Source organism: Dictyostelium purpureum (genome assembly GCF_000190715.1).
Source record: "Dictyostelium purpureum unplaced genomic scaffold DICPUscaffold_68, whole genome shotgun sequence".
NCBI lineage: Eukaryota > Evosea > Eumycetozoa > Dictyosteliales > Dictyosteliaceae > Dictyostelium > Dictyostelium purpureum.
The window spans coordinates 1-21,381 of NW_003519405.1; the positions used below are offsets into that span (position 1 = coordinate 1).

General features: G+C 26.8%; 9 protein-coding genes across 9 annotated transcripts; 3 read left to right on the forward strand and 6 right to left on the reverse strand.

Annotated features, from left to right (window-relative positions):
- Positions 1-1,004: 1,004 nt before the first annotated feature.
- On the forward strand, positions 1,005-1,795 carry DICPUDRAFT_97356 (uncharacterized protein; the record flags this gene model as incomplete). The annotated part of the gene is made up of 1 exon (XM_003286311.1): positions 1,005-1,795. The coding sequence occupies exon 1, from the start codon at positions 1,085-1,087 to the stop codon at positions 1,793-1,795; it is 711 nt and encodes a 236-aa protein (XP_003286359.1). The 5' UTR covers positions 1,005-1,084.
- Positions 1,796-1,926: 131 nt separating this feature from the next.
- DICPUDRAFT_150325 (uncharacterized protein) lies at positions 1,927-5,472 on the reverse strand (the record flags this gene model as incomplete). Its single annotated transcript, XM_003286335.1, has 8 exons — positions 1,927-2,123; positions 2,195-3,793; positions 3,881-4,287; positions 4,355-4,426; positions 4,506-4,808; positions 4,872-5,024; positions 5,062-5,196; positions 5,273-5,472. 8 exons carry the CDS (start codon positions 5,470-5,472, stop codon positions 1,927-1,929), a joined length of 3,066 nt encoding a protein of 1,021 aa, XP_003286383.1.
- Positions 5,473-5,870: 398 nt separating this feature from the next.
- On the reverse strand, positions 5,871-7,580 carry DICPUDRAFT_150326 (uncharacterized protein; the record flags this gene model as incomplete). Its single annotated transcript, XM_003286336.1, has 2 exons — positions 5,871-7,139; positions 7,227-7,580. The coding sequence occupies 2 exons, from the start codon at positions 7,578-7,580 to the stop codon at positions 5,871-5,873; spliced, it is 1,623 nt and encodes a 540-aa protein (XP_003286384.1).
- A 518-nt stretch (positions 7,581-8,098) lies between these two features.
- On the reverse strand, positions 8,099-11,888 carry DICPUDRAFT_150327 (uncharacterized protein; the record flags this gene model as incomplete). The annotated part of the gene is made up of 3 exons (XM_003286337.1): positions 8,099-10,992; positions 11,083-11,239; positions 11,319-11,888. The coding sequence occupies 3 exons, from the start codon at positions 11,886-11,888 to the stop codon at positions 8,099-8,101; spliced, it is 3,621 nt and encodes a 1,206-aa protein (XP_003286385.1).
- Positions 11,889-12,183: 295 nt separating this feature from the next.
- DICPUDRAFT_77246 (uncharacterized protein) lies at positions 12,184-12,792 on the reverse strand (the record flags this gene model as incomplete). The annotated part of the gene is made up of 1 exon (XM_003286338.1): positions 12,184-12,792. One exon carries the CDS (start codon positions 12,790-12,792, stop codon positions 12,184-12,186), a length of 609 nt encoding a protein of 202 aa, XP_003286386.1.
- A 2,952-nt stretch (positions 12,793-15,744) lies between these two features.
- DICPUDRAFT_30860 (uncharacterized protein) lies at positions 15,745-16,375 on the forward strand (the record flags this gene model as incomplete). The annotated part of the gene is made up of 2 exons (XM_003286312.1): positions 15,745-15,913; positions 15,984-16,375. Coding segments are annotated over 2 exons (561 nt in total), but the record flags the coding sequence as incomplete, so codon positions are not given.
- A 924-nt stretch (positions 16,376-17,299) lies between these two features.
- On the forward strand, positions 17,300-18,136 carry DICPUDRAFT_30800 (uncharacterized protein; the record flags this gene model as incomplete). Its single annotated transcript, XM_003286313.1, has 1 exon — positions 17,300-18,136. One exon carries the CDS (start codon positions 17,300-17,302, stop codon positions 18,134-18,136), a length of 837 nt encoding a protein of 278 aa, XP_003286361.1.
- A 111-nt stretch (positions 18,137-18,247) lies between these two features.
- On the reverse strand, positions 18,248-19,107 carry DICPUDRAFT_30821 (uncharacterized protein; the record flags this gene model as incomplete). The annotated part of the gene is made up of 3 exons (XM_003286339.1): positions 18,248-18,708; positions 18,780-18,908; positions 18,975-19,107. The coding sequence occupies 3 exons, from the start codon at positions 19,105-19,107 to the stop codon at positions 18,248-18,250; spliced, it is 723 nt and encodes a 240-aa protein (XP_003286387.1).
- A 226-nt stretch (positions 19,108-19,333) lies between these two features.
- DICPUDRAFT_30830 (uncharacterized protein) lies at positions 19,334-21,310 on the reverse strand (the record flags this gene model as incomplete). Its single annotated transcript, XM_003286340.1, has 2 exons — positions 19,334-20,376; positions 20,518-21,310. 2 exons carry the CDS (start codon positions 21,308-21,310, stop codon positions 19,334-19,336), a joined length of 1,836 nt encoding a protein of 611 aa, XP_003286388.1.
- Between the last annotated feature and the right edge of the window lie 71 nt (positions 21,311-21,381).

Below are 21,381 nucleotides of genomic sequence, written 5' to 3' on the forward strand. Positions count from 1 at the left end.
ATTGTTTTTTTAAAATTTTGAAGGTTTTGAAAGTTTTGATTGTTTATTTAAAAAAAAAAAAAAGAATTAGGATCCTTTTGGGTTTTTTTGTCGTTTTAGATTTTTTGTATGTTAAAATTAACCAATCCCCATTTAATTTTTAAAACCCTCCCGAAAATAAAAGCCATTTCCCCTTTTTTTTCTAAATTTTTTTTTTTAAAAAGGGGAGGTAAAAAAAAAAAAAAAATTTAAAAAAATTCCAAAAAAAAATAAATCCGGAAAAAAAATTTAAAAAATTTTAAAAAAATTAATTTTTTTTTTTTCAATTTTTTTCCTTACTTTTTTTCCAACCATTTTATTTATTTGAACTTTTTTTTTATTTAATTAATATAATTTTTATAAGAATTTTCTATAGATTTTAATTTTTTTTTTTTTTTTTTTTTTATTTCCAAAAAAAATGATTTTTTTTAATTAAAAACTTTTTTTCAAATAAAATGCTTTTTAAATTTTTTTTATCCCCCCCCAATTTTTTAATTTTTTTTTGTAATCCAACAAATAATTTCCCTTTTTGTTTTTCGTCTTCGTTTTCCTTTTTTTCCCAATTTTTTTTTCACCAATTAAATTAAATTAAAATTAGGTAAGGGTGGTGTGGGGTTAACCTTTTTTTAAAAAAAATTAAAATAAATTAAATTAAAAAAAAAAAAAAAAAAAAAAAAAAAAAAAAAAAAAATGCATTTAAGTTATTTAAACGAATATTAAATATTAAAAGTCATAAAGATAATTTGGGTGGGGAATTTATCTACTACCTTATATCAAAGAAATAATTCATAGTTTTATTTGAATTAAATTCATTTAAAAATTAAAAAAAAAAAATTAAAATTTAATTAAAAAAAAAAAAATAATAAAAAAAAATTAAATTTTTAATAAAATATTTTTATATAAAAAAAAAAAAAAAAATTTATTAAACATTAAATAAACAAATAAATAAAATAAATAAATTAATAAATTAATAAATAAAAAAAAACCAATAATAATACAATACATAATAAATTTTTTTAATAATAATAATTAGCATTTTTAATATTAATAATAAAATAATAGAAATATGGGTTTTATAAATAGAAAGCAATTATCAAATTCATTAAGATATATCGGCGTTGGTGTCAAAAGAATACCAAGAGTTATAAAAGAATTAAAGAGAAAAGGATTCCACTTTTTTGGATTGGTTATACCTATTATATATATTTTAGGCTTACATTATACAACATTTATGACCAGAGGATTTGCAGTTAAATTATTGGGATCAATTACACTAGGATACTTTATTTGGGAACAATTAAGATTAAATGTACCAGCAGTCAGCGAATTTTGTGTTAAAATGTATGGCCATATGATGAGGGAAAAAGAAAAGGACAGAATGAATGGCGTTTTCTTTTACCTCTTGGGCAGCACAATATGCATATACTTTTTCCACCCCCTTATCGCAGTTTCAAGCATGTTATTTTTAATTATTGGGGATTTCACTGCAGCTTTAGTCGGTATTTCTTATGGTAGAACCAAAATTGGAAACAAATCATTAGAGGGCACCATGGCAATGTTTTTAGTTTGTTTTGTTTTAAGTTTTGCAATGTTTTTCAATCAATCTTTAGGTGAACATATAGCTTTTTGGGGATCACTCGTAGCAACTCTTGTAGAATTATTCAATCCATCATTCGTCGACGATAATTTAACCATTCCAATTATTGGGGCTATTGCCATGAAATATATGACCGTAAGATTGGGCGTAGAACTTCCAGTATATAGTAATTCTTTATAAATAAATAAAACAAATGTAAAATAGATTTAAACAAATAAAATTAAATAATAATATGGTCATAATATTTTTCATATTATTTTTTCTATAAAAAAAAAAAAGATAATTAAATTTTTATATTGTATATTATTGTTTTAATTTAGCTTTCCAAGTTTAATTTGGTTAATTTTAATTTTAAATGATTCTCTATGTCTTTTATATATAATAGCAGAGATTATAATTATGCAAACAATGCCCACAATTGGTACAACTATTACAACAGGTAAGAACCAAGCTTTTCTACCATTGTCACATTGATTTTTATAATTTGGAGATATTAATAATGAAAAATCTATTTATAAAAACAAAAAATTAAAATATTAGAATATATGTGATATTTTTTTAAAGTGTATTTATAATTACCTGGATCTATTAAACATTCGTCGCAGTGTGGTAAATTTATACCTAGATAAACCAAATCATTATTGCTTTGATCTAAAAGTTGGGTAGTGATAAATACTGTGTGATTGTTGCTCATTGCTTTATCTTGGAAACGGCCATAAAAGAGTTTACCTTTATTTTCGATTTTGAGGTAGTTTACAGATTCGCTAATAGAGTTACTATTGGATGATGATTTAATCTTAATATTATCTTCGTTGCAATTATTTGATTCTTTGGTTAAGTTTTTATGATAGTTTGTAACCATTACAATTTGAAGTACATTCAATACACTTGTGTATTCCCAATCATTTATTGAAATAGACATTTTAATACCACCACTTTCGACAGTAAAGTTGTTTCCAGCAAATTCAAAGTTTTTATCTTTATCACCAATCTCTTCAATTGTTAATATTATGGTTGCATTGTTTATGATTTGGATGAATGAGCTTATTTCATTCGACTTTTCCTTATAAATGGACCAATTTCCAATTGATTTCGATTGTACAATCCTGTTTTCTATATCGAGCTCTCGAATTGAATCGATTGATATTTTGAAATCCGATTCTTCATTTGATAATATTACATTTCCATCTGTTACATTGGTTTCTGTTTTTGGCTCTTCTATATTTGTGTCATTCTTTATTATAACTGAACAATCTAAACCTTTAAAACCTGTATTACAAAGACAACTGCCACTCGATAGGCATTTTCCATTACTTGGTGATGTACAATCATTTGGACATAAGATAACTGGATCGTAATATGGATAGATTTTACCCAACCAAACTAAATTATTTTGTGTTATGTTAATTGATTTTAAACCACTTCCCGCTGGGATGGTGCAATTAATTGCCTCGGAGCTAACACTATTGACAACACAGTTGTTTGAACCAATTTTAACTGAAAGCTCCTTATTTTCAGTGCCAAAGTAACCATTTAATATGATTGGACCTCCTTGTGTGGAAAGAACTTGGGAATATGAGGTTAAACGATGGTTTGGAATGGAACAAACATTATCACCAACTGTAGTATATTTGTCATCGCATTTACATTCTCCGGTATCATAATCGCACACACCATTTCCGTTGCAAACTGGTGAAGGGCATATAGTACTTGTAAAATTGAATAGAGTGTCTAAAAATAAACCATTAACATCAACTCTAAGAAAATAAAATCCTTGAAGTTTTACTGGTAATGGTAATTTGCATTTCATAGCGTTAAAAGAGGTTTCATAAACTGTGCATGTCAAATTTTCAACTGTTATAGAAACTTCTAGCGGATTATAACTATAATAAAAGCCCTCAAAAGAGAGGATGTTTTTGTCTTGAGTAATAGCAGTACTATGTGGACGAGATCCCCTTAAACCAATGGTAAATGAAATATCTGGTATTGTCCAATGAATATTCATTGTAGTTAAAGCTGATGACACACCCGAAAGATCCCCAATAAATCGATTTTTACCCTCTCTTACAAAAGGAATAGATGGTGTTGATATAATATTGTCTGCATAATAACCAATATTTTTCCCAGTAATAATTAATTGCTTATCTACAATAACTGTAAACTTTGGTACAATAGTATCTAGTTTGTTTTATTTTATTTTTTAAATAGAAAAATTAGTGAGCCTAAAGTATATCTTTGGAAAATGAAAAAATTCTATATAGTTACCATATGAGCTACAATTTACTAATTTGTTCTGTAGATTAGTATTTCCAGTAAATAAAGAAGAAACTCTGCTATCATCAAAATAGCATTGAAAACATGGTGGTACAGATAAAATGTCATTATATATAATATATATTGGTATGCCACACCATGATTCATCAAGAGAGTTTGTAAATTTATTATTTGATAAATCAACGTTTGAAAAATCCACATCTGCAGCAATTGGTGGTAGTGTTCCCTCGGTACCCAAAGCAAATAAGATCAAGTTTGAAACATTTTTAAAAATATTAAAATCTGGTGCAATTGGCATTACTCCATTTGTTATATAAAGTTCTGAAAGTTTTGTTTTGGGAAGTCTCAAAGGAAAATTTCCATTTACATTAAAGCCTGAGCCTGGATTGTGAAATGCTCTATTTAAAATTAAAAGTTAATATTTTTATACACGCTATGGTTTGATTTAAAGATTTAAATACTTACAATGCACATTCATTTACTATATTTGAAAAATCAATATAGTCATTGGTTGTAATTTTAATATTATCAAAAGTACTATAAAAAATTAAAAAAGACTGTATTAGTGTGTTGTTTTAAATGTATTTAAAACCACCTTGGTTTTTATAATTCTTACATTTTACTATAACTTGGGTTTAAATTTTCTGCTAATTTTTTAGGAAATGGAATTGTTAAACTATTATCAGTATTCCTAAATGTCATTACTGAAATCTGAGTAAATGAATAAAAATTATCAAAAGAATTGACATCTGCAGTTTTTAAAATATCAAAATCTACCTCTTTTAATGATGAAATATAAAAAAGGTTTGGTATGGATTTGAGTGCTATTTCTATTTTTTCTAAATTACCCAAAGAATTATCGTTTGTATCGACTTCTAAATAGCTTGGATTTGGATATTTTGAAGTTGAGGGCGAACGGCTGAATTAAAAAAATTAGTAAAACTTTTAGAAAAATAAATATATTTTAAAGTAATATACTTACAATTCCTTTACACGTTTAATAAAAGATGATTTAATTGGACCAAGTAAACCTCCAATATAAAAATAATCCAATGGGGGTATATCTGATATAATACTAACTAAATTTGAGGTAACTATTTCTCTATCATTATCAAATAGATAAATTAATAAATAGCTTTATAATTATAAATATTATACTGTATATTGCTTACAATCTTTTAATTGTTGGGGGAATCGATGAAATAAAATCCTGTTGAATTACCAAACCAAGACCTCTGAGTGAAGTAAGGTCAGTTAAACATGTTAATAAATCCCAATATAATGTACCTGTACTTTGACTAACTTCTCTGTATAATTATATAGTTATAATTTAAGTATTTAATTTTTATATAATGTTAATATTTTTACAAATTCTTAATTTACATTGCTAAAATTTTCTCATCCGAAGTGCATGCCGAAGTTGCTAATTTGCAAAAAGTTTGACCTATATTAGCATCATAATATCTTGGATCCCCTACAGTTTTTCCTAAGGTATTTAAACAAGTTACATCATTTGATGAAATATCTGATTTTGATAAATATATTAAATTGAACAAATAAAATAAAAAAAAATAAAATTTCATAATTTTTGAAAAACTAAATTAAAAAAATAAAAATATATTTATTTTTTTTACTTTTATTTGGTTTAAACAAATAAATAAATTGATTATTATTGAAAAAAAAAAATAAAAAAAAAAAAGCGAGACATCATAAACCAAAAAAAAAAAAAAAAAAATTTTAGAAAAAAAAAAGATATTTTATAGAAATAATATTCTTCTGTTTTTTGCAAATAGAAAAAACGTGTAAAAAATATTAAACAAAATTAAGATATCTTTTTTTTAATAATAACATTTTATTTAAATTATTTTATATTTTTTTTTTTTTTTTTTTTTTCTTTTTTTTTTTTTTTTTTTTTAGTTGAAAATATATATGGTTGATAAAATTTTTATAAAAGTAATAAATTGGTTGAAATTTAAATTATTTATTTCTTTTTATCTTTTTTTGATGATTCTTTCTTTTCTTTTTTATCTTCTTTCTTTTCTTTTTTATCTTCCTTCTTTTCTTTTTTTTCTTTCTTTTCTTCTTTCTTTTCTTTTTTATCTTCTTTCTTTTCTTCTTTCTTTTCTTCTTTCTTTTTGTCTTTCTTTGATGATTTTTCTTCTTTAGTATCAACTTTCATGGCGTCTTCATCTTTTTTATCTTTTTTGTCTTCCTTCTTTGATTTCTTTGATGATGATTTTTCTTCAACAGAGTCAGATTCTTTTCTCTTTTTGCTTGATGATTCTTTGACGACTGGTTTAACTTCTTCTTCAGCAAAATCTTTTTCAACTTCTTCAATGACTTCTCTCATGACATCTAAATTTCTCTTTGGAGCAACACCACTGTTAAAGAATTTGATTCTATCTTCAACTTGATTTTTAAGAGCAACACCGAATTTAGTTGAACCATTTTCACTGAAACAATCGATTCTTGAAGCAATTGAAATTTTATTTGAAAGACAACGAGCAATTCTACCTTTATTCTTTTGACTGTTCATAATGAAACTAGTGTTATAAATGATACCATATTTTGGAGTCTTACCACGAACTTTCATAGCACGGAAGAGAGCTTTTTCAGCACCAAGAATTTGAACAGTTGAAGCTGGGTATTTGGCGAGATTGGTTAATGAACCAGCACGTGAAATTAATTTAGCACCAATACGGTCACCAACTAAAGCAGCAAGATTTGGAGCAATATCATTCATTTTTTTGTTGAGGTATGAAACTAATTTACCACGGTATTCATCTAATGAGATAACACGATCAGCAAAGTTCATAACGGTTTCTAAATCGATTGGAGAGATATCACCACCCATTGAAGCTTTAGCGGCATTAAGAATTTCCTTGGCTTTAGATTCATTGTTATCAACGATTTCTTGAATTTCTGGTAATTGTTCGACAGTAAGATTTGCTTTGTTTTGAATTAACTTGGCTAATTTAGCAAAGTGAATGTTTTCTTCAACAATTCTTAATAATTCTGGGAAATGCCATGAGTACCATTCTCTAACTCTCATGTGGAATGTATTTAAATCTTTATCTAATTGTTCTAATAAACAAATTGATTGAATAACCATGTTATCGACTTTGTGAACGTTGAATTTAACTTTAGATCTAGAATATGAATGACCAAGACCTAATTGAGCTTTAATTAAATCTGTATCTTTTAATTTAGTATATTGAGAAATGTGGTTTCTAATACATCTAATAATTTCCTATAAAATTTAAAAAAAAAATAAAATAAAATAAAAAGTTAATAATAATTATTTTAAAACAATAAAAAAATAATTTAATCAACTTACAGCAGTGTGACTATTAGCTAAACAACTGATTTTTAATTCATCACCAATTGAGGCTGATAATTTATTTTCAGAGACACCAAGAATAACACCTTCAGTTTTTTTTGAAAAAGTTTGTTTTAAAAAGTCGTGGAGTGATTCTGTTAAAATACCTTCAGAGACAGAGTTGATATTTTCTAAAGCATTTTCAGCTGAAGTGAATGGGAGTGAACCAATCATTTTACAGATTTTGCTAAATTTGCTGAAATCATTCATTGATTTTTGAACTTGACCATTAAATTCAGCAATTGATTCCATACCTGATAATTGGAAAATATGGAAACCGGTGGCGGTTTCGAATAAAATGTGTGTTGCCATTTTTATATAATTTCTTTGACTATTATTAAATTATTATTATTAAAAAAAGTTGGAATTATTGATTTGTAGTTGGAGAAACTATTCTTTTTTAAAAATAAAAATAATAATATTAATTATAATTATAGTTTTATAAAAAAAATTATATACAAATATTATTTCGAAAAGTTTAAAAAAAAAAAAAAACGAAAAAAAAAAAAATTATAAAAAAAAATGATTTTTTTAAAAAAAAAAAAAAAGAAAAAAAATAAAAAAATAAAAAAAAATAATAGTTTTTTAAATAAAAAAATAATAAAAAAAAAAAAATAAATTTACACACTTTTTTTTTTTTGATATCTGAATAAACGATTAATAATGATTATAAACTATTTTGATCATAAGCGATTATTTTTTTTTTTTTTTTTAAAAAATATAAAATATAATATTTTTTAAAAAAAAATTTACTTCTATTATAATTTAGTTTTATTTACAATTATTATTTTTTTTTTTTTATTGTTATTATTTTTTTATTGATAATATTTTTAAATATTTGAAAATAATTGATCTAAAATTTTATCTGAATTATTGTCCAAAAAATTATATGCTCTTTGAATATGATTTCTATTTAAATAAATTGGATTGTTTGAGGAGGTTATATTTGTATTTACGTTACTGTTACCACTACCATTTGAATTAACAATGATTGAACCATTTAAACTTGTTCCTAAATTTGCACCACTTAAACTTGTACTTAGATTGCCACTGGAGCTTGAAAGATGGTGTGGGTTATTAATAACAGGGGAGCAGGAGAATGGCTGGTATGATGATGACATGGATTGATTATTATTACCATTGTTTGAGATTCTAATTGGTGATGTTGGAGGTGTGTGGAATTTACCATTTGGTGATTGTGGTGTTGGTGGTTGATTGGCTAATAATTGTTGAGCTGATGTGGAGTTCGATAGGTTAACATAGCTGGGTGTATGTAATGCTAATGATCTAAGGAAATCTTGTAAAAAGTATAATGGAATAAATTTGGTGTCTTGATATTCTGCTATTTGATCTGTATTTGGGTCTAATGATGCTTTTGGATGAATATTTTGGGTTGCTAGCGATATTAGGTGTTCAACAATGATATTGGTATTAACAAGATCAGCTGATAGCAATTCAATAACACTTTCTTGGTCACGTAGTTGAAGCACAATTTGGTTTATGAAATTTCTTTGTTCCTCTGTTAGATTCTCTTTGGTAGGGAACTCTTTAAATAATACTTTGACAAATTGACCAGTTATAACAAAGATTCCTTTTTGTAAAAATTGTAAAAAGATTGGTCTTTGAAGACAATAGAAACCTAATGTTGTAAATTGTGTATAAAAATCTTTTGGGAAGGGGCAATACAATTCTTCGATAGCAGAGTAAAGTTTTTCCATAACTTGGAATAGAATTAAACGTGTACTATGTTTCATTTCACCAATTGTATTTGATTGTTGCTGTGTTGCCATTTGATTGGTTGGACTATTGTTGTGATGGAAACCATAGCATATTTTAATGGTTTTATAAAGATTGTTAACTACATTAATTTGAATGTGACGGAAGCAATTGGCCCAATCATTTAAACGTTCTTTATTTTCCTTTTGTGAAACACTGTGGAGGAATTCTGTTAATGTTGAAATATAGTGTGGCAAATCTCTTAATGGATCTTCTTGATAGTTTTCAAATAGATTTGGATCGCTAAGGAATTTTGAACCATTGCTCATGATACCACTTGGTTTACCTATATCTTTTTTCATTGGATCCACTACAACAAAGTCATCATCTATACCAAAAAAGTTTCTCCAGAAACCACTAAACGATGGACCATCTTTGTTCATAATTTCATTCTTTGTAACCTCAAATGAACGTAGTCTCTTTCTATTCTCCTCTTTTAAAAGTAGATTGTTTGGTATGTTTGTATTAATTGGTGTGACTTCTAAATCCTTAAGTTTTCTGTTGGTTGTATGTATGTCGATAGATTCTGCGCATGATATTGGTAGTGCTTGAAGATAAAAGGAATCTAAATATGAAACATTACCAATAGCATTCTCTAACTGGGTGTTTTTAAGGGTATGATATGTACTGGCTAAAATATATTCTTTTAATAGATCTGTGGTGATTAAGTTGTTTTTGGCAGCATGTGTTATAATGGAGGAGCCTAATTCTACATCGTTCATATGGATAATTGCTAAATGAATTGCTTGAATATCGGTGCCAGGGTCCATACCCACTTCAAATAGTTTTCTAATAGATTCTCTATCAAATTGGTAATGATATAATATACCATTTGTATAGTCAAATAAAAATCTGCTGTTTTTGGTTGATGATTTATCATGGGTGTTGCCATTGCCACTTGACGAGGATGCTGATTTCTCTGGTTTTTCACCACTAATATTACCGTTTAAAAAGTAAAATGGTATGACTGATTGACTAATTTTATTTGGTAAAGGTGGGCTACGAACTGATACAATATCGGATGAGTCTTGAGAGTGATTCATTCCTGCTAATGGTGTTGATAAATCTTTACTGTATAGTGTAATACCAAATGATGGATCATGGTCGTGTGCGCAATCAATAAATTGAAAGAAATATCCAGGAACATAAACCATGAGTAAACTACCAAAGTTATCAAATAATACTCTAGTTTTCGAAACAGCTGACCATCCGTCATCCATTGTATTCAAAGGTATCGAGTATCTAATCTTTTGCTTTAAATGAAGTAGATAAATTGAGATCTTAATTGAAAGTGTTGGTTTGGATGATTCCTCTTGATGACACAAACATAGACCAACTGTTGGTAGACGCACGATATGTATATTTTGATATACTTGTTGTTCTTCATAAGGAGCATATTTACCAACTCCTAATGGGAATGGGAAGTTTGAAGACATCTTTCTTTCGAGACTAACATTTAGATGTAACGGTATACCATCATGAGTATTTATAATTTTTGGTCCGGTCAAAGCCCATATTTTTAAAAGACTTTCTTGTGTACCACTGTTGTTAGAGTTGTTTGAATTGCCTACGCCACCTATACTGCTGGCAGAAAAAGTGGAGTTGGACTTTTGCTTCAAATGTAAACTATACAATATTTGACTGTGATAATCAAATTGATACCAATAGCATCTTTTAAATATTAGTGATTTGGTGGTCTTCTTATTTGTCGCTATAGATTGATATGGATAGTGGTTATGGTGATGATTGGAGGAGTTGTCCTCTGTTTTTAATTGAATTTTTACAGAATGACATTCATCATTTTGAAATAATAATAATGTACAATGTTGCTTTTCATGAAATCCTGCTAAAAAATGATAAACCAATGGATTTTCTGAATCAATTTCTAATGGTATAAAGTTTTGTGGTTGTTTTTTGTTTAAAGTTTCAAAAATAAATGATGAATATGCTATTATGATAAATTTAATTATTGGGAAAAAAAAAATTAATAACAAAATAAAAAAAAAATTATTATAGTACATTAATTTCTTATACATACAATCTTTTTGGGTTTTTGGATTTATTGATTTAACTGTAAATACCAAAAAAGATCTATTTGCATCAGCACTTAATGATGCACTGACAACATTTCCTGGATGTTCTAAAATTGTTGTATATTCATGTTTTGAGATATCAAAAAAGTCGATATAAGTACCCTAATATAAATTTAAGGTGTTAGATATTGATACTATAAATAAAATCTTTTTTATATTATACTAAATTTAGTGTACATACATTGTTTTTTGAGTTTCTTGCCAAAATTAAAATTACACCTTTATCTCTACCAATAATTCGAAGATTAATTGATTGTGAATAATTAATTTGTTGATAAATTTTATTTAAGTTATCAGTTTTATCTTCACCGTCAGGGCTTGTACTACTTGTATTGGATTCGCCATCCAAATCATATTGACTGTTGTTTAGTGAGGTACCAAGTTTGAAGTCGTTATTTGGTAAACTTGAGTTGTTTAATTTTAATGGGTTTACTGGGATACCCAATGGATTTGTATTTGTAAAGCTACTGCTTGCAACGTAGTTGCCACTATTATTTTTTTGATGATTACTATTGTTATTGTTATTGTTATTATTGTTATGTGATGGTGATGAAAATCCTCCAAAACTACTTGATATTGAAGGTGTTGGACTATGCGCGCTAGAACTATTACCCATTAATTCGACTGGTTGTGAATTTTTAAATATAATTGGTCTAAATGATGTTGCCTCTGATGCTGTAGGCAATTGAGTTGATGGTATTTTTGGTACAACATCATGTTCTAATGAAAACAGTTTTCTAAATTTAAACATGATATTATAATACCAACAATATAATTAATATAGGCTATATATTAAATATTGTTATATTATCTAGTTATTCGAAATATATTAAGGTAATATTATATTATTGTAAAAAAATAAATAAAAAAAAAAGTAATATCTGTAAAAAAAAGAAAATAAAAATAAAAATAAAAAATAATTAAAAAAAATTAAAAAAAAAAATATATTTTTTTTTTTAATTTTTTTTTGAATAATTTTTAATAAAAAAAGAAATGTTTTTAACTTTTTCAACAATATTATTAAAAAAAAAAGAAAGGTGTTTTATTTAACAGGTTTGAATTATGCCATTATTGCAATTTATTGATAATGGGGTGAATGAGCATGGGGTGTTATTAATACAGTTTTTGAGTGTGGGTTGCATGTTGTTGCAATAAAAGGTATCGATTTGGTTATTATTGGAATTTGTTATTGTAAAATTATTGGATATCAATTGAGCAAATTGAAAATCACTTCCTTGGCAATTGTCACTGGTGGTTGAATCGTACTGAATTTTTTTTAAACCATATTCTTGATTTAAAATTGGTGTAATTAAATTTGGGTTATCTAAAAAGCTAATCATAAAATAAACATCATCTTGATTTGGTTGTTGTCCAAAATCTACACTTAAAAGTGGTGGTAATTGATAGCATTGATTATGTTTAAAGGCATCACTGAATTGATTAGGATCGCTGGTGCAATCACTATTATCATAAAATTCAAATAAACCAATCAATCCAAATACATTCACTTTTAAGCTTGAGCTGGTATTGATGGTATTCGATTGGTTAAATTGGTTTATTGATACAAGTGAAATGCACTCACCGCTAACCACATTGAACAAATACCCTACACCACCGCTTTCGCCACTGCACTGTTGGTTCGCATACGGTTTCATATAAATGTATGTTGAACAAGCAACATTTAAAATAACTAAAAATATAAAAACTAAAAATTTGATCATTATCGCCATCCAACCAATTTATCAACAACACACAAAAAATAATAATAAAATAATAAAATTTTAAAAAAAAAAATAAGTGGTGAGTATGGCTCATGCGCTCAGATATTTTGAAAAAAAAATTTTATTATTTATTCTTTTTTTTTATTTTTTTTTCATTTCTTGTTTTCCATGTTATTTTTTTTGGTGTAAGTTCAGTATCTTTTCGATTTTCTATTTAGTGCTTTGAAAAAAATATTATGAAACAAAGAAATCTTTTTTTTTTTATTTTTTTTATTTTTATTCCATAATTTAAAAATAATTATTTTTTTTTATTTTTTAATTTTTATTTTTTTTACCAATTTTCGTGAAAAACCTGCTTTTTTTCTTCCAAATTTTTATTGTAAAAATTCGCATAGCTTCATTTCAAAAATAATAATAATCATTCCTTGATTCTTTTATTTAGTTCTTTTGGGTTTTTGTTTTTATGTTTTTATGTTTTTATGTTTTTATGTTTTTATGTTTTTATGTTTTTAAGTTTTTGGGTTTAACAAAAATTTATTTGGTTAATAAGGGTTTGGATCTACCAATATAAAAATTAATTAAATAATATCTTTTTTTTTTTTATTTTTTTTATTTTTTATTTTATTTGTTTTTTATTTAAAATTATAAATGAAAAATTATTTTCTTTTATATTTTATAATTATTTTTATAAATATAATAGATATAGAATGTGTTACACTTCAAGATTTATCTGAACCAGAATATTATATCCAAACTCCTTGGGGACCCGGTGTATCATACCATCAGTGTTCTACATTTTTCAATTTATATGTGTCGACGGATAGCGCAGAACCCATTTATCAAATCTATGTATCAGGCGGGAAAGATGCGCAAATTTTCACACAAGTTCAATCACCAGATCAAACCCAGGCCATTTATGGAATAGTGGTTAGTAATTTCGATTATGGTAGTTATACATCCATAATAGCGGTTACTATAAACTCTGTTGACTACTACCACACATACAATTACTCTTGTTTAGGTAAATACATTCCCGTTTTTTATTTTTTTTTGGATTAAAAAAAAATTTATTTTTTTAAATTTTTAATTTTTAAAATTTTTTATTTTAATTCATTAATTTAATATTTTAATTTTCACATCACACACAATTATAAATCAATAAATTAATAAACTAATACATGCTATATTATAACTTTTATAAAAATATTTAGAGGTTGATTTATCAAAATTAACATATAAAATTATAGAAGCTTTGGATTATGACTATTCAACCAATCTTTTTTCAGCAATAATAAGGATTATAGGACTCAATTATACCCTTCCATATATAGAAACTGCATCAGTTGCTACAGTAACACAATCTTATGATAGCATATATTCAGTTAATTTTTATACTACACCATCGCCGACCGATTTCTTGGGTGAGTGGAGTGCCGAGTTAACATTTGGTACATCACCAACTAAAACTTTTGTTTTTCCTTCACCTTTTAAACGTAAGTACAATGATTTAAAGTCAACAAACATCAAGGGTTCTAATTCTAATTAATATATTTTAAATTTAGCAAATGTGAATAATTCTTTAAGTTCATTTAAAAGGTATCCAGAAGATGTAAATATAACGGTACAATCTCTTGGAATGGATTCATATGGATTGTTTAGTTTTCTAAGTACTATTAAAACACAATTTACACCACCTTATTTTCAATTAGGTTTTCAATATGGCGCTTTTTATAATTATCTACCAGTGTACGGAACTCTTGGTAATTACACATATCTTGCTTCATTAACGCCAATATCTAAATATATGTATAATACAAAAGAAAAACAAACCGGTGATATTTCAGTTTATACTCAAGAGTTTGACGAGTTTGTTAGTGTTTATTTCGGTGTACTGGATTTTTATTGTAAGTAGAATAAATAGATTTTACATTTAATTATAATATTGATATTTTTTTACCAAATTTAGTTTTTTATTTAAATTCGACATTGGGTGGCTCAAAAACCTATTCACAAAATTCAACAAATTTATTATTAAAATTTAGTCCCATTGTAAAAGATTATTCACATACACCCATCAAAGTTGAAACAGACTATGGTTCAATGTTAGCATACTGGCCTTACGGTCATGGTAAAGGAAATTTAAAACAGTTTAATCTAGATATTTCATTTGAAAGGCCTTCATCAAGACCAATTAGTAGTTTAAAATATACAATCGAGTCAAATGAAGTCGCGTTTCAAAACATTAACCCACTTAATGCTTTGTCTTCCACGACCACTGCAGTTAGTGGTAACTCTGTAGCTACAGTAGTTGCTGATTGGAGTCCGCCAGTATTGGTCTCATTCAATGCAACTTTACTATTTGATCAGGTACTATTAATAAAGTTAAGGGTAACAGATGACATTTCTGGTGTGGCCTCAATTAATATATTTTTTGAAGAATACAAATATTTCGGCAATTTGGTATCAGGTGATAGATTTGATGGTGTTTATGAATTATACTTTGACCGAAGTGATATCTCTTATCTTCAATACAGTTTTTTAATTATGGATAATAGCGGCAATTCAATATATCTTTCATATAATTACTTTTATGGTCCCTCACCAACTTCGTTTATTCAGTTTCCATCAAATATTCAACGTAAGTTTTTATTTTATTTTTAATTTTATTTATAACTTTTTTTAATTTATATATTTTTTTATAATTCAGCATATTTTGTTGAAGATATAGAGGACATATCATTTCTATATAACTATATTGATACATCAAGTGTATCATATTTCAATAAAGTTTTTATTAAATTCAAGAATGATTCAATTACATTAGGTTCAATCTCAATTTCATTTTCATTTTCATATTCATTTTTTTTCCAATCTAGGGCAGATCTTGTATACAATTCCACATCAAAGCTTTGGGAGGGTTTTTTTCAAATACCACCAAATTTACAATATAGTACTGTTTTTTATACAATATTTTCATATAGAGATAGTGGAAATTTGGCATATATATCAAGTTCATCATTAAGAGATGAATTTCAATTAAAAGTTTTTTCAAATAGTAAGTATATAAAGAATTAATAATAATAGTATTTTTTTTAAAAATTTTTATACTAATTTTATATATACAGATACTGATTTAATTGGGCCAATATTCAAAAATATAGATAAAGTTTTGCCAATTGAGGATAATGTTAAAAAAGAGTTTAAATTTGGTTGGATTTTCACAATATCAGATCATTTAAATGGGTTTAAAGAGGGTAAAATAATGGTTAAAGGTGATTTGGATAATTCTGTATATAATTTCACTATTACACCCGATCAAATGATATCAGGTAATATATGGGAAGGCCAGTATCAAATTATGTTATCAGTTAATTCTTCAATATGTGCCTCAATGAACTATACGATCACATATGTAGAGTTTTTCGATACGCATTTATTTAAAACAAGTTTCCAACAAACTTTTCTAAAGGCAAACTATTATTCACGCTATCCCCAATTAAATCCATTCATCAATTTCCTTCAAGATGGTTTTATAAATACAATCAATTTGAAATGTATAAAACCATTGAACCAAAGTTATCCAGAGTTGCTATCTTTAAGTGTTTCTACCGATAGTATTGATGTTGGTCAACTAAATCGTTTCATTGTAGTCCAGTTTGATGTTGAGGATTACTATGGTCTTAAGGAGGGACAAAATCCAGTGGTTTATTTACAAACAGCAGAGTTGGATACCATTTCTTCTCAAGCATCCCTTATCAGTCTAATAAATTATACTAAATATAGCTTCAATTGTACCATTGAGCTCCCAATAGGTTTTGCTTATCCTAATAATGCAATGCTTAGTATTTATGGTTTGATAAATAGAATAGGTAATTTTATTGGCTTCTCTTCATCAGCACTTGCAGAAAAGGGTTTTCAGTATAAAGTTGGTACTACTATTAGTTTCCCAGAAAATCAAGTTTTATTAGATGACGCAAGATTTACCAATGGTGCTTTATGGATAAGAGGTAGAGGGTTAATCTATGTTCAATCAATTTCGATCTCTGGTGAAGACTTTTCGTTTATTCCAGTTAGAGATGAATCGGTTTTAAGTTCATTTAAAATATTGGGTTTTGAGCCAACCTCTAGCAAAACTATTTCAATTAAAGCAACTACAATGGCTTCATCTCATTCTAATTCTTTAGAGATACCAATTACCTATCCAATTTATGTATCACCTGTAACTATTCCAGAGAACCCAGAACAAAAATGCCAAGGTACTCCATTACTTTGTGGTGGTGATAAAAGAGGTACATGTGATCCATCAGTAGGTTGTATATGTAACTTCCCATATGTAGGGTTGGATTGTAATTCAGAGCAAATTGTAAATATTGAACCACCAGAGCCAAATATATTTAGACCTGCATTCTCTTTGTTTGTCAATCAAAGTGAAACTGGTGGTATGCCGGCATCACAAATAACTTCAAATATATCAGTAATCGAATTAAGAGAGATAGATATAATGGGCCAAGTTATAAAAATTCACGTATTTAACCAATGGAATTTTTCAATTAATTCAAACACATCCGAGCTAATATATGACACAATTATTGTAAATAATAACTATGAGACTTTGGTTCAAGTCAAGTTAAAATGGTTCGATCAGCAACAAGAGGTATCATTTGCAAATGAAAAGTATAGAATTGACCCAGCAACAATGAAATTCTCTATGAAAATGTCTGAGTATAGGTTCGACAATAGATTTAACACGTTGGAATTGATTTTATTTAGTTCTATAATGTCTGTTAGAAACCAATCCCTAACATGTTCAAGAGCTCAATTTGGTAATACCACCGACAATTGCAATTTTATGAAGTTACAGGTCGACAATCATTCACTATATGGTAAATTTATAAGAAAATCAATTGTAGATAATCATATCTTGGAAGTTATTAACAGTGGTATCAACACAACAACCAGCGAAAATACAACCCAATCTTTTGTTTCAATTAAATTACCCCATTACTTGGACTATCTCGAAATCGATCCAACATTCTCTATACTCTTGGATTATAACATACAATATTCCGATTCTGATCAACATTGCTATATTTCGGACCAAACTGTTACTAGATCAGTAGCATTAATTGTCAGTCTCGTAATTGGCCTCTTCTCATTAACGGTTCTAATAGTGGTTTTCTTTGTTACTATGGTAAATACCAGTCCCGCTTGTATAAACGTTAAAATTTTATATTTACATATTAAATTTACAATTTTATATTTCAAAGTTAAAAAATAATTAATTTTAAAATAAAGAAATTTACAAAAATAAAATATAAAATAATATAATATAAAAAAAAAAATAGATATATTTAAAAAAAATAATTTATATACATTTAGTTTTATTTATTTATCTTTCCTTTTCGGTAATATCATCATCTTCATCATCTTCTTCACCTTCCTTCATTACTTCGTCTACATCATTATTATCATTTGCATTATCATTTGTAATATCATCGCTATTGGTTGTGGCCATGGCATTGTTATCATTATTATTGCTATTTTGGTTGTTATTGTCAATGAAATCATCATCTAAATTCTTTTCCAATTCGCTTAATGTATGTAAAAGTAATTGAAATTGTTTGGTTCTTAATTCTAATTTCGATGTTGTTTTATTTGTTTGGTCGGATAAATCATTTAATTCTTTTTGAGACTTTTGAATTTCTTTTTCAGTTTGTTCAATCGAAGGTTTTTCATTAATTACTTTATAGAGTGCTAAATATTGTTCTTTATATTGCCTATGTTTCTTTTCATGATCCAAAGTTTCTTTAAGTTTTATTATTTCTTTTTTTTCATTTTCAATTTCAATCTCTATATTGAAATAAAAGTGTTAACGTTAATATATATTTATACTACTTAAAAATGAATATGTCTATATTTACCTCTTTGTTTACATAATTGTTCATAATAGTTTGATTCTTCTCTACAAGTTTCTGAAATAGTTTGAGCTTTTTGAATACTTAATTCAAATAATGAAAATTCATTTAATAATTGTGTATAAGTTTGTTGAACTTGAGTTTTAATATCTGTATTCGGAATCTGTGCTGATGTTGAATCTATCATTGATGCATCTCCACTTTGTGGGGATGTTGCTGATGTTGGTGAGTTTAATAAACTTACCAATTGTAAATACTTTTTAAAGATTTTTTTAATTATAATATCTTTATAAATTAATCTATTTCTTAAAACACCTTCATCATCTTCTTCCATTTATTATTATTTTTTTTTTAATTGTAAATAAAATAATTAAAAAAAAAATGAAAAATGAAAAATTAAAATTAAAAAAAAATTTAAAAAAAAAAAAAAAAAAAAATGAAAAAAAAAAAAAAAAAAAATTTAAATAAATGTTTTTTAGATTTTATAATAAATTATTATCTATAAATCTAAAAATAGAAATGAATCAATATATAAATTACATAATCTTTTATTTAATAATTTATTGGATAGAGTTATATTGAAAAATATTATTTTCTTCTTTTACGGCCACTGTACAAAATAATAAAGTTGAATCGGACAAAAGTTTAGGGTCGAACGGTGAAGCTTTATGAAATTTTAGATATTTTAAAGAGTCTGGTAAAACATTATCTTGAATCAATGAATGCTTAAATTCATTGCCTAGTGTTAGCTTTTGAAGTGAGGATGGTAATACATGGGGTTCTATTGGATGGGAATAGAAAAAGCCCAAAGTGAGTTCGGTTACACTAGATGGGATACATCCAACAACAAGTTGATGTCGAAATGAGTGGCTAAGGCAAAGCTTTTTAACAGAATTTGGAATTGTACCATTGGATATTTTGGAATTACTTATAGTTAAATCAGTAACACTATTTGGAATAGATTCGTCTAAAAACATTAAATCGCCATAATTGTCAAAACTTAGTTTTTCCACACTTGAAGGAATGAAGCCTTTGGGCAGAGTTTCCTTAAATAAAAAACCAAAAGAAAGGATTTTAACTGATGATGGTATCAAATTGGGTTCAATGTTTTCTGTAATATTGTAGATGAATAATTTTGTTACACTATTTGGAATGATACCTTGGGTGATGGTTGATCTACCTAAACTTAGGGTTTTAACTGATTTAGGGATTGAACCGATTTGAAATGGTGCTCTACATTGCTCAGAGAATTTGATTTTGGTTACTGAGAGTGGAATAGAGCCTGGTGGGATTGAATGTTTGTACCCATCACCAAGTACCATTTTTTTAAGACCTTGTGGTAGAACACCCAAAGTAAAGGGCTGGTCGAAATTCCTTCCAAAACAAACACGGGTTAATGAAGGAGGTAGAATATCGGGCAGTAAAGGTTCATTAAACGATTCAGAAAATTCGATAGAGGTGAGAGATTTAGGAAAAGTATCAACATTGGGTGATATTTTATTATAATGTTGATGGTTGAATGTAAGATCGGTAAGAGTGGCTGGTAAAGATCCTTTAACTAAGGTTTGATTTCCAAGTGAAAGTTTTTTAATTGAAAATGGTGCTAAAACATCGGATGATAGTGGCTCTTGAACAGAGTCATGTAAAACCAATTCTGTGACTGAATGAACTAATGATTTGGGTGTAATTTTGCCATATTCTGAAGAGTTGTATAAAATAAGTGATTGTAATGATTTTGGTAAACCTTCTGATTTGATAGTTTTATTAAAACGGTCTCCAATTGTTAAAGTTTGAATTGAATCTGGTAAGCTATCTTTTGATAATGGTTGGTTAAAATCTGAATATGCTGTTCCAAGTGCCAGAGTCTTCAATGATTGCGGTAACGTATAGGGTTCGATTGGTCTGTTGAATTTACCAACTATTTTTAGCTGCTCTAATGAATTTGGAAGAGAGTTTTTGGTAAAATGTTGGTCATAGTCACCAGTAATTTGTAATATTCTAAGCGACTCAGGTAGGCACAATGGTTTGAATGGTTTGTTATATCTTCCTTTTAGTACTAGCTTTTCAATACCCAATGGCAATACCCCAGGCTGAAAGGTTTGATCAAAGATTGACCCAAACTCTATAGACTTTACACTTTGCGGAATGACATCTATTGCAATTTCTCTATTTAATAAATCACCAAATTTTAATTTTTCTAAAAACAAAGGTAGATCGCCTGCTAAAAGATCTTGGAATGGTTCTCTATTTTTTTCTATTAGCTCTTTGATCTTATAGGTAGCTCTAGCTGTAGTTACTATTCGTCTATAATCTTGATAGTTGATATGTAAATTTGTAATATAGCTCCAGTATGGGTGGTTTATTAATTCCTCCCTTGTTTTTACTACAACTAAACAACTATTTAAATTGAATAAATTTATATGTTTGTTAATAATTGATCTTAAATATTGATTTCTGAATATTTTAAAAAATAAATTGTTAACTCTATTATCATTGTCGCTAATACTATTACTATTACTATTAATGTAATTTTCCATATTGTTCATCAAAATATTTGATTAAAGAGAAAAAAATTTAAAAAAAAAAAAAATCTAAAATTAAAATTTAA